Here is a 12731-nt window from a genome sequence, read left to right on the forward strand (position 1 = left end):
AAAGGGGTACACAGGTAAGAGAAGCTCAACTGTTCCTCTGCTCTAGGCCTCTCTCTCCTAGCCAAGCGAGTTTTCAGTGGGATTCATTTGCAAATGACCCTCCACCTCTAGTGACTGGTTGCTCTAATCTGAAAAGTTGTGCTCGACTACTGTAACTTATTTTCTGGTGTTCATTCATTTGAAGACAAGTAATAAATCTTTGGGTTTGGGTTTAGGACCCCTCCCCCTTTTTTGGCCATTCAGTATTCTCTTGAGGAAAAGCCAAATGCATCACCATTGTTTTCTTTGGGCCTTAAAATAACTTATCTGTTTTTGTTTTGTTTTGTTTTTTTACAATAAACAAGGCAGTCCTGCCTCTCACTGTTTATTTCAGAGAAGGAAAGGTTGTTTAAGCATTGCTTTCCTCTCTGTAATAATCTTGTTGGCTCTTTACTCAAATTCTTCAGGTTAATCACAGCACGTAAAGGGGCCAAATGCATTGTTAATCGTTATAGATTAACCACCAAGGTCAGTGTCTACAGGATATAAGCTGCCATGGCAAAGCAGAAAATGTTAATGGACCTTAACAGGACATTTTGGAAGTGTACCCGTCCCTGCAATGGAATGCAGCACTGAAGTGCGCGCGTGCGTGTGTGTTGCTGAGGGCACAGTGGTTAAGATCCCTGCCAACCTGGTGGAATCTGCCTCACCCTCATCTCCATGTTGCCATATGTGCACAAACTGTTCCCATCTTATATTTATTGTGTTAGCTCTTAGGAGCTTAATCTAAAGTTGGGCCTCTACACATGCACAGATGTACACACCATGGCCTGTATACTAATTGACTTATAGTCTGAATTGGCTAAGGCCTGCAGATAAGCTGAGTTCAAGGCCCAGCAGAGTAGATAATAGCTTTAGCATGCCACCTGTTCAGTTACCCCTGACCAGCACTGTGGCTGGCAACTTTCTGTCCTTCGGAATGTGCTTGCTTGTGCATTACCGAAAAGAGGGTGCCGATTTGCATAGTATATTTGCACATAATAAAACAGAACGGCAAATTTAAAAACAAGTTGCCCAGAGATACAATGAATCTCTCCCCATGGGTAAGGCTGAACTGTGGAGCTTCTGAGTCTGCTCTGCTGTCCAGGTGTTCACTAAGATCAATGCTCATGACCCCTTCCTGTAGGCCCTTATGTTTAAAGCAGACTGGGTAGACCTTCAAACAGAGGATGGTCTTCCAATGGAAAAGCTGGCCACTTGGCTACCCTACAGCCACTTCTTACATTGCTTGGTTTCCCTTTTCTGTGCCTTTGCCAAACTGACAAGGCTTCTGTTGATATTTTCCATTTAGTGGTGATGGGTTACAGAGCTGGTGGTACATGATGGGGGCAGCATGAGTGAGCCACTATGAAGGCCAAAGGCAGAGTGGATAGAGTATTCCCCTGACACACACATCTGGGAAAGCTGCTCATCACATACATTTTCCCATTTTAGCTGTCCAGTCACAGAACCAAGTCTTGTGCAGGTCATCGTCTGCTGGTCTATCTGCCTTGAGGCAGGAAATCCTATACTGTTAAAAGACTGGTACTTTTCCAGTTGATGGACTTGAAAACTTCCAATGCCTAAGACTGCATAACCAAAACCAGCCTCATCAGGTTGGTCTACTTCATACAGGTTTTTCTTAGTTCCCAGATCAAATCCATCTTCTCATCACTTGAGCTCATTGCTCTTCCATTTTCATTATGTTTTTTATTGTGCTAAAGAACCCCCAATTTCTTAAGACCAAGATGAGCATGCAGTCGGCCTTGGCAGAACGCCAGGTGGTGGGCTCCCTCTTACATCAAGTCCCTAGAGTGCCTGGGAGGCAGTAGTGGTGGTGAGCAACAGTGACACCACCACTTTACATCTTGCAGTGTGATGTGGGGTGTCTGATGTAATAGTGCTCTCCAGCACTGCGGGAGATTTCATATGATGTTCCTGTCTCAGCCATATGGGGTAGGACAGGTACCAGTGTCTGTGGGCCTTGTCTGAGCCTTGGCAACTGCTCCCAGGTGTTGGGTGCTACCAGCAGGTCTGCCTAAGACCATTTTTCCACCTAAACATGCCTAGGATCCTGCCCTACAGCTTTACAAAAGAAGTTGTACCAGCACCAGTGTCACAATATGGATTTAACGCAAGCATGTATGACAGGTTGGGACCTGACCTACACTTAAGTTGAATTGATTACAGTGGGGCTGCTTGAAGCACGACAGAGTCTGGATCCAATTCAAAGATAGGAAAGGCACAGGAGACACTGACTTCCTTTTGTGTGTGCATGAGGTTATCACCAGTGCAGTTCCCAGTCACAAAAACACACCACAGAAGAAAACAGGCTTATTAGGCAATATTTATTTATTATTAAAATATTGTTATACCAAGTAGAATGCTACAGCAATCTCGGTATAGGGTGGCATAATAAAAGTCAGGTTTACGTTTAAATACTTAAGATAACTTAAAATGCACCAAAAACAAAACAAAACAAAAAAACACCCCTCATTGTCTTTGGCAGAAAAAAAGTTCACAGCACAAAAATATTTTTAAAAAAGGAATACCAAATATTAATATGAAATATATTAAGCTGTGTTTCTTTCTCTCGCTCATAACTTTTTTTGCTTTGTTTTTTCACTTTGTAAACAATGCACAATCACTGAACACCTTTTTAGATATTCATGGAGGGGGATTTTTTTAATGCAGTTGTCCAGCAAATGCACATGTTTGACAGATACAGGAGTCTGGATGAAAGTGTGCAAAAGCAGAATCAAGAAAGCATCAAAGCTTGGTGGAGTGAGTAATGCATGAATATCAAACATTGGCTACTGTCAGAAGCCAGCTGTCAGTAGACAGGGAAAGGTAAAGAAATTCTATGGCAGATTCTGGAGTGGTTCCAAAGAAAGAAAGCATATGTCTGTAATCAACACTCTATCCAAAATTTGCTTTTGTTTTTAAAGATACATCTGGGATATAAAGTTGTCTTACACTTCCATATTCACTCATATCATTCCTACAAATGCCCTTTTATGTCTTTTAGAAAAAACAACTAGCTGTTGGCTACATTCCCACTTCACAAACATACTAGCTCAACACAAACCCCCGCATACGTACTGCATCATACTTCGCCCGCTATCTTGGAGTAGTTTCAATTCACTTTCTGCATTATTTGTTATATGAATAAATGATTGTTCATGTCAGTAAGAAATCTGACTGAGATCTTGCTTTGGACCAGATGGTACTGCCCAAACATGGAATGACCCTAGTATTATACCAGCTGAGGGTAGGAGCTGCTCATCCCAATACAGCCGTGCCAATCAATGCCACACGAGGATGCATCCAGTTTAGAGGACAACAGCTTGCAAATGGCAACACAGAAAGAGAAACATTTGGCTGGTGGCTGCTGTTCAAACAAAGTGCAGGGAAATTCCAGTCTGAAGCATCATGGGAAATTGCTTCAAAGGAAATGGAATTTGAAGGACTCTGAAGGCGGATATTTAACTCTGGACAAACAGGATATGAAATGGAAGCAAAGCAAAGCAAACACTTGAGAAATCTGAAAACAGGACTTGGGGGTGGAATAGTTTAAGTGATGTGAAGCAAATGCGAGATCAGGCAGATCCACTGCAAGCTTGAGGAGGGTAAAGAAAGACCCAAAACAGAGGGACTATGGCTAAAATGCTGATTACTATAGGGCTTGTTCTTACTGAAGCTATTTACAATAAAATTGAAGTGGCACCATCGCTGTGATCCCCCTTTGCCAGTGCCTATGGTGGGCCATGTGCTGTCTGGCAGACAATAAGGGACTGTCTGAAATCCCAGTATTTGCAGCAATCCCTCTGCTTGGGAGGTGTGAAAAGTGGGCTTGGGAGAAGGAGAGGCTGCACAGAATTCACTGCAACCACAGCAGCACCAGACAAAACAATCATTGCTCATGACAGCTTACACTTCTGGTCCAGGTACCTGCCAGGAGCCCTGTGAATCAGGCATATCATGTCTTTCAGTGCCAAACCCCGGCATGCGACCCTCTGCAGGCCTGCATCCAGGCAACATCAGAATCACATTTGGCTTCTCAAGCCAGCAGCAAAGAAAAGGTGTTGCAACTGCCTCCACACAAGCATCGGCCTCGGTGCACGGTGCTCAAGCTGTTGCTCAGTCCATTGGAGGAGGAAGAGGAGGAGGAGAGAGATCTGCCTGGGGGATGGTGGGCATTCACAGCCCCAGAAGAGATGCACTTCTCTTGCCACTTTAAACCCCCAAATCCACAGACCCACTTGGCATTCTCTTCCAGCCCCTTGCAAAGCCTTTGTCCTGCTCACCACCAGTCATTGCTGAAGTCTTCGCTCTCAAGTCTTTTCTTTCTCCATCGGTTACTGTTCCCTTCCCACCCCCCACCAAGTTAGGCAGCAGTGACTGGGTCTGGTCTGGTCTGGTCAGGTCATGCACAGAGGATGTCCTGCTCCTCAGATGAGGATCTCCACCATGTCTGACAGATCCAGGGCTTTTGCAGCTGGCAACATCTCTGCAAAGGAAACACAGCCAGTGTCAAAATACTTAGTGACTGCAGCATCTTTCACAGCAAAATCTTTATTCTAAATATTACAAAGCTAAAATAAAAATAGGCTTCAGAGCCATATACAAAACAAAAACAAAACCAGAACCTAAACCCCGTCCCTTTTCCTTGCATTACAGGACAGGCAACAAAGCATGATTGAAAACTCCAGCTTCTCTCATTGGAAACTTTTTCCCTTTGAATACACAGGTAGGAACATAGTGGCCTTCTGGATGTTGAGCGGCCCCAACTTCCAGCAGCCCCAGCCAAAGTGGCTAGTGGTTGGGTTGATGGAAGGTCCAGTTAGTCCAGTAACATATGGAGGGCCAAAGGTCCCACTGCTAACAACACACATGGCATCATGTGTGGACTGATGCCCATGGCTGTGCCAGTCATTCATTCAGGCAACATGCTGGAGAAGGCTGGTCAAACCCAGCTCCCACTATTCTCAGTACAGCCAGTGTCTTGCACCATCCTTGTGGGTCCAAGGCAGGAGACGAGCCTGGGTGAAACCCCAAAACCACAGGCTGAGAAAAGTATCATCAGCTGAGGAGGATGCAGGAAAAGAGAAACTATCTGCTCAGATTTTTCTCTCCTGACATGAATCATCCTTCAGAGCTTCTTTTTTCCAAGATGTTCTGGCAGTGAGATGTTGGGGTATTTCCTACCTTAAGTTTAAAAAAGTATATGCATGAGGCCACTAGGGAACTTGAGAGAGCAAGAGGAGGTATATTTTCCACACAAGCCATCACTGAATCCCTCTCTTCCTCCCTCTCTCTCTCTGCGTGTGTTTAAATCCTTCAGCCCCACCTGCTCCTCTAGGATAAGCCTGTACTGCATTGCATGAAACTCATGATTACTCACTATGGCAAGAATCTCTGTCCTGGCATTTAGCCTGCAGCAGGCAGCTCTGTGTTCACCTCTTAGCTATGTCAACTGTGTCAGGCATCCCTGGTAGGGGAAGGCAGTTCACTGGGTGTACTGCAAACATAGCTACCGGAGTCCATAAGAGAAGGTCAGGCACCATGGTCATCCATCCCGCAGCCACGACTCTGTGAGTTAGGCCAACAGCCGGCACTTACCTAGGGAATTTGCTGCACTGCCGCTGCTTTCTAGATGGCACTCAGGCTCCTCACATGGACTGCCCTCAGATGAGCCTTCTGTCTGCGTGCTCCCGTCTTTGCTGCCATGTTTGGCATGGAAGGGGACACAAATTGGTGGGATGGATGCTTCTGCCAAGGCCTTGGGGGCTGAAGAAGAGAGAAAACGAACCCTGTTCATAGTGCAAACTATTAAGTGAAACAAGCCCTTGATTAAAGGAAAAGGATCCCCTTCTACATTTTCTCCTGAACAGGAGTTCTCGTAGAAGTTGCTGTTGAGATTGATTAATCACACTAGCCATTCCCAACTTGGAGCTCTTCAGAAGTTGTGGACTTCAGTACCCATTAGCCCCAGTCAGTAGAGCCAATGTCAGGAATCTTGGAAACTGTGGTTCTAAACATCTGGAGCCACCAGGCTGCAGTGCCAAAACCACAAATGATGTATTTATCTAGCCTCCCATCATGGAAGGACTATGGAGCTTTGAGCTTACTTAATGACCAAGAGATGACAATGGATGGGAAAACCATTTTGTTCACAGTTGTATGTTTCCACCAATGGTCTAAGCTGTTCTATTCAGACAAGATTCCCGATCCTCCAAATGTTGATTTGGAAAAGTAGGAATATGATTTGATTTGAAGTATAATTATAAAGATCCTACTGCAAACTGCAATGACTTAAAGTAACTTAAGTTACTTCCAAACCATAACTTAAAGTAGGTTTGCAAATCATAGTTTGTTGCAAACTTAAGTTGACTTGATGTCACAGTAAACTATGGCTATCTAGGATCACTCAACATTCCTGATTCTGAAGAATCAGACACCCGAAGGGAGTCATTCTCTTCCTAAAAGGACAAGGATATGTGAATGCAAAAGTACATGCATCACAAAATATGACTACAAGTGTTTCCTGGGAGACTTAAAAGGAACCAGCACAAACAAGATCATTGTACATATTATAACTAAAGAATTCCTCCCTTTTATCTTCCACCATCAAAGGAAAGCCTTTATTACCTGGACTCCCTCGGGAACCACTTTCACTGACGGCTGTGCCTGGCCAGTTCTGGGTACCAGAGGCTGCAAAGATGGATGGCACTGATTTGGCAGGTCGCAGGGAGCCCTGATGCACTTTACTGGGATCCTTGCGAGAGCGCTGCTGCAAAACTTTGATGACCGCATCTTTCTCGAGTATTTGAGCATGAAGTGTTTTTAACCTGGGAAAGTAAAGGAAAACACATGTGAGAAAAAACAGAAGTGACATTCAAGTTTGTACAAAGCCTCTTTTCTCAATGCATCCTTCACACTCCTGCTGTTCAGCATTTCAGTGGCACTCCCCTTCTAACCATCCCACTTTATTTCCTCTCTTCCATTTTTCAAAGCCTGCAAAGAGTCCATTTTAAATGCTACAAACTTGTCATGGGCACTATGGGCATCAGCTTTCTTTTAGCATGTTTTGAAGTCCATCCAGTAAGAAAGCTACTTTTGATGCCAGGGAGAGGGGATGTGTAGTCCTCCTGTAGTTGGAGTGCAACTCCCATGTCCTTCACCACTGGCAATGCTGGCGAAGACTGATGGGAGTTGCAGTCCAACAGTATCTAGAAGGTCAGAAGTTCCCTTTCCATTTTAAGGAAAGTGGTATGAAAGAGACACAATCAAAGCCAGGACCAGGCCAGCAGACAAGTTACTTTAAACAAAATCTCCAGCAGAACCAACCTGTTCTCCATCTCCTGGTGCTTATGGTTTGCCAGCAAGAGGTCTTCATCAAAGCTGCTGTTGGGGGAGTGGCGTGGGGAGTGGTTGATGATGGTAGTGTCCCGCTGTGCTGCAGCAGTGGCAGCAGCATCCATGGCAAACTGCCTCATGGTGCACTCTTCTAGATATTTTTGCTCCCACTTGGTCATATCAGCCTCCAGGGCTAGGATCTTCTCTTCCCTTTCTCTCAGCTGCTCAGACAGCATATGGGCATTTAACTCAGGGGAGCTGCTGCTAGGTGCTCCCATCTGTCTCTAAATGGACAAAAAGAAATAAAGGATCCATGTGACACTGCATTCCATGCTTTGGCTGCAAACCGCCTCCTTATAAAGTATAATGGGGCAAAGACCCAGTTATGAGGTTCCTGAATGAAAATGCTTTAGGAATTGGGCTGGAAAGGTATATACACATCCATTAAGCATCTTCTTTGGGATGTTGCCCCACATATAGCCTGCATTTGTCACTAATCTTGAGTGCTGGCACATCACAGTTTAATAAATGCCAGCCATTCACTTTTCAGCAGATATAAGATGTGAATGACAATATTCCATTCAGTATTTTCAATATTTATTTTTCAGTATTTTCCTGCCTTTGACTGAATAGATTTATTTAAATGCTTTTGACAATGAGAGCTATCTTGGAGTACTATGCCTCATATGCTGTACATTCTCCCCTAAATGCCCCTCTTTTGTGGCTTCAAGAATCTATAAAGTGGCCTGGTAATTGTTGCCAAGCAGATAACTGATAATTCAGTGACTATGTAGTAACTAATAACTATAACCTAAAACATTTTACACATTATTCATTTTGAGATATTATTGGTCTATTATTCTAGACATTCTCTTTTTTACCAGCAGAGTAAAATTGCTGAGCCTGCAGCCAAGGACAGGATTCGGGAAAACCATCCAAAACCTGGTGCCATCCAGATGCTTTGGATGACAACTTCCAGCATTCCTGACTGTTGGCCATGCTGGCTGGAGTTGATAAGAGCTGAAGCCCAAAAAATCTGAAGGGCACTGGATTGGAGAAGCCTGATTATAGCCATTAAAAGTTGGCTGACTCAGACTGGTAACCCTGACCCCTGAGTTGCTAAGTACAGTGGTGCTTCTCCTGTTCTTTGGGTTTCTCACCTGCTGAGCCCGCAGCATCTTCAACTCCTGCTCCAGATGAGTACGGAGACGCAGTTCCAGCTGCTCACGCTTCTCACAGGCTGCCTGGAGCTGGCCCAGAGCCTGCTGCAGCCTCTCCACTTTTTCCACGTATGCCCGCTTCTTACGCAGTTCATCCTCCATTTTGGCGGCCCGGGCCTGGGCACTGCTCAGAGCCTGTTCCAGCAGCTCTGCTCGCCGCCGTTGGTCTTCGCTGGCACCATGCAACCGTGCAATTTCCCGCTGTAGCTTCTCCCTTTCTTGTTGGTACTCATAGTCTGAAGGCAATATGAGGAGGAGAGACTATGAACACAAACTGTAGATATTTGCCCACTTTAATAGGGAGGAAAAAACTGGCACTGCAGCCAAAAGTATTTCTCACAGCTAACTACAGGGAGAATGCATAACTATAAAGCAGGGGGTAGCAAATTTGCTGCCCAAAACAGGTGGAGGGCCCCAAATGTCATACTGCCTCACCATTGGCTATCTTGCTAGGGCTGAATTGCGGCCTTCCAGATGTCGTTGGCGTACATGTTGCGCACCCGTTATAATGAACTGAGCAAGTCATTCTCCAAGTCATTAGAAAAGAAATGGGTGTTACCTAAATTCTCACTTTTTAAGTTATTCCTTGGTGGGATCATATTGGGTTCAAGCCCAGAGAACTAATGGACACCAGAAACAAACAAACAAAATGTGCCTTTGTGTCAAGGTGCTTTGATCTTATTCTATAGTCCTAGCTATCACTACCCTAATTCGAACAGCCTCATGCTGCTGTTTTCCACAATGCGATCATGACATGGGCACCAAGCCTGTTTAGTGCCATGACTGGAAGGAAGAATATGCTGAAATTTAGCACAGTGGTCCAAGCAGTTCTATGGCAGGGATGGGGAGGTCATACTCTGACAATATCTGACCATGCTGGTTGGGGATCATAGGAGTTGGAGTCTAACAAGACCTAGAAGGCCACATGTCCCCTTCTCCCACCATCTAGAGTCTAGATTCTAGACTTAATAGTTTAATACCAAGTATGTCTGGACAGGCTACATGGTTACTTCCTGCTAATCCTACCAGAGACCTGGCAGGCACAGCAACAGTTCTGGAGGACTATGCAAATCCTCACAGACACTTTCACTGAGACTGAAGTGGTTTATGTGCAAATAGCTGCTTCCTTCATACTCCAAGTAAGGGCGGCCTGCCTGTTACTACAGATGTTACTGGAAAGCTGTGGTGATCTAAGCACAACAGCAGGGCAGCATCCTCCAATCTGGTGTCCTACAGATAAAACGGGCTGCAGCTTCCAACTTTCCTAGCAGGCCTGGAGGGCATCAACTTGGGGACGGGAGGAATAGGTCCTAATTATATGAAACAATTCCTTCACATTTGCTCTAAATGTCTAAGAACCATTCTATAAATGAACAAAAATGTCACAAGAAGGTCATTTTCATTTAATACATCTAAATAAATGTATTTAATAGGGTTTGAGTCCCTCTGACCACAATGAGACTTATTTCTGCGTAAATATGCATAGGATTGTACTGCGAGTCTTAGACTGGCGTATTTACAAGGCCAGGAAGAAATCCTTTGGCAGGAGCAGAAGTCACCTCTGTGAAGTAGAGGCAGTTGCTTGCACAGGATGTTAAAAAGTTAAGCAGAAGTCCCTTTACTTCCCAGTTTCCATCCTGTGCAATTCCCATCCCTTGACAACAATCTCTCTGTTCTAAAAATCCAGAACAATAGCAAGAGAAAGAAATATTGCAAAAGACAACATGCAGGACCTAGGACCTTAAGCAGAGGGAGTTCAGCCTGTGTGCTGGAACAGCCAGAACAGCCACTGGAATGCAAAGAATCCAGGTCACACTGATGGCTGTGGTGATTAATGGCTCTATTTAAGTGCCAAGAACAGCTTAGCGCTCTCCAGAGAATGGCAAAAAGCTTCCAAGGGAGGATCCGCCTCCTCTTCAGACTTAAAGAGACCTTCAGGTTTCCTCCCTACCGGGTCAGTTTGCAGCAAAGGCATGGGGAGGGGAGAACAGGGCCTGGAGCACAAAGAAAAGGCCAACCTGGACAGAACTACAGCTGCAACAGCAGAAACCTTTTGAGAGAGAGAGAGAGAGCGAGGGACTGCAAGAGACTTACTTTGGGCAACAAGTTTTGCCATTGTCCCTTGGTTTCCCTCTTGGTTTTCCTGTGCCCGGCTTGCAAGCTGCTTGTTGGCAGACTCTAATCGCTCTGTGACAAATTGAACAAAAAAATCAGGGTAAGAATGCAATTCATATAAAAGCTCATAAATTACTACAAGAACACAAAATGTTACTGTCCCTTGCCAGAGACGGTGCTCTATCATCCCTAGCTCAGGGAGGTAAGTTCAGGGAGGCATGGCTGCTAGCAATGGCACAACTGATAGATGGAAATAGTAACAGCTTTATATAATATGCATATTATGTAGAATCAGTAAGTTTTTCTCTGGGCCCAATGCTTTATTATTGTTATTACATTTCTATACTGACCATAGCCAAAGCTCTCAGGGCAATTCACAAAATTTAAGTCACCCATCCAGATTTCAACCAGGCCTGACCCTGTCTAGCTTCCAAGATTGATCAAGATCAGGCTATATGGAAGCTATACACTTTGCTATCATGAGTGCACACATGCATGTATTGGTTATTTTATTACTTCCCCCTACTCCAAAGTCTCATAACATAAATTTTCAATTTTAAAAAATAAATTAGCTTTTTTTTTTGGAATCCTAACAAACTACATGGTTCACTTTAAGCCATCTTCCAAACCGTGGTTTGGAAGATCAAGTTGTGAAGGCTTAAAAATTTTTTTGGAAAAAACTACAAAAAATCAAATAGGGAAACTTTTTCCCACACACATTTTTCAAATCTCCCTGGGGAAAAAAAGGTTCTAATTTTTTGGCTTCCCCCTTCATTTTCCTGGATTCTTTTCCTAGACTTTTCATGTCTGATCATGAACCAGGCATGTACTTGCACACTCTCCACTCCCTTGCATGCATTTTTCCTCGCTATTCTGTTTCCTGCTAGCTAGTTTGCTGTGACATCTGGACTGGCAAATTATGGTTAGCACTCCCCTCTGCAGGAGAAACTCAGTGATCAGAGAGTGGAGCCACAGTCAAGACAAGCAGAGCATGTGCATGTGCCTGCAGCTCATTATATGAATTGAATCTGATACTATGGATGTGTGTAGAAATACAATCTGATTACACCCTAGACAGGCCCGTATTAGTAGCATTTGGTCACTTGGGATTTGGTACATGGGATTGGAAGCCTGAAACTAACATGGAATTTGCTTCTAATTGCCCTGTCTTCTACCTAAATACTGGAATTACATGTATTGCCCAAGGCTTTTCATGCCATCATACCTTTTAGATCTCGGTTGAAGTCCTGCAACCTCCGTACCTCTCCATCTTTCTTGTTTCTCATGGCTTTTTCCAATGTCTCTCTCTTAGAAGAGGCTTTCATTAGGTTTTCATAATCCTCTGAAATTCGCTGGATCTCAGTTTCCAACTAAGGGAGAGAATAAAGAGATTCCAATTTGTGTTTGTGTGGGGGTGTGTGTGTGTGTGTGTAGACCCATGAATGCTGTTAACAGATACTTGTTCAAGGTGCATACTTCCCAAAACAGAGTGGGAAGATAGATTAGCAATCATCCCAAAATACCTACATCTCAGACTGTGAACACAGATTGAAGTACTGTCAGTCAAAGCAGACCATGTAACAAATTGGCACCAGCTAGAAAAGCAGGAAAACCTTGCAAGCCATGATTGATCTATAAACTGCAGTGAGATGCTCCGTGGCATGTATTTGCCCCATGCTCTGGTATTTCAGCATGTCTATACTCCCCACTGGACTGGACTGACTTCTCATACTATTCTATAGCTAGAACACAGTGAGAGAGGTATGCACGTACATGTGTGTGTGTTTATATTTTTTTAAGAAAATGTGGAGATTTTAAGTCAGAGGAAATGGGTAGAACTCCTCACAAAATCCCAGTGTTGACTGGAGAAGTCGTGCCAGTTAAACTGATTTCAAAGCAGCTTAAACTCTGCAGGGGATAGGGGTGTGTGTGGGGGGGGAGGGGTTGAGAGTGAGTGAGTGAGTGAGTGAGTGAGAGAGAGAGAGAGAGAGAGAGAGAGAGAGAGAGAGAGAGAGAGAG

The 12731-nt window shown here is 44.3% G+C and overlaps 1 protein-coding gene across 2 annotated transcripts in view; it reads right to left on the reverse strand.

Moving 5' to 3' along the window:
• Nucleotides 1–2350: 2350 nt before the first annotated feature.
• AMOTL2 (angiomotin like 2) overlaps nt 2351–12731 on the reverse strand; it is a 36899-nt gene continuing 26518 nt past the window's right edge. For both annotated transcript variants that reach the window (XM_044434216.1, XM_044434207.1), the window contains exons 4-10: nt 11938–12082; nt 10692–10784; nt 8538–8833; nt 7369–7661; nt 6670–6869; nt 5641–5808; nt 2351–4528 (exon numbers count right to left, since the gene is read on the reverse strand). In XM_044434216.1, the coding sequence (XP_044290151.1) occupies nt 4470–4528; nt 5641–5808; nt 6670–6869; nt 7369–7661; nt 8538–8833; nt 10692–10784; nt 11938–12082 (1254 nt within the window). In that variant the 3' untranslated portion in view covers nt 2351–4469. The remainder of the gene's footprint in view (nt 4529–5640; nt 5809–6669; nt 6870–7368; nt 7662–8537; nt 8834–10691; nt 10785–11937; nt 12083–12731) is intronic.

Source organism: Varanus komodoensis, unplaced genomic scaffold (genome assembly GCF_004798865.1).
Source record: "Varanus komodoensis strain SLA01 unplaced genomic scaffold, ASM479886v1 scaffold1, whole genome shotgun sequence".
NCBI lineage: Eukaryota > Metazoa > Chordata > Lepidosauria > Squamata > Varanidae > Varanus > Varanus komodoensis.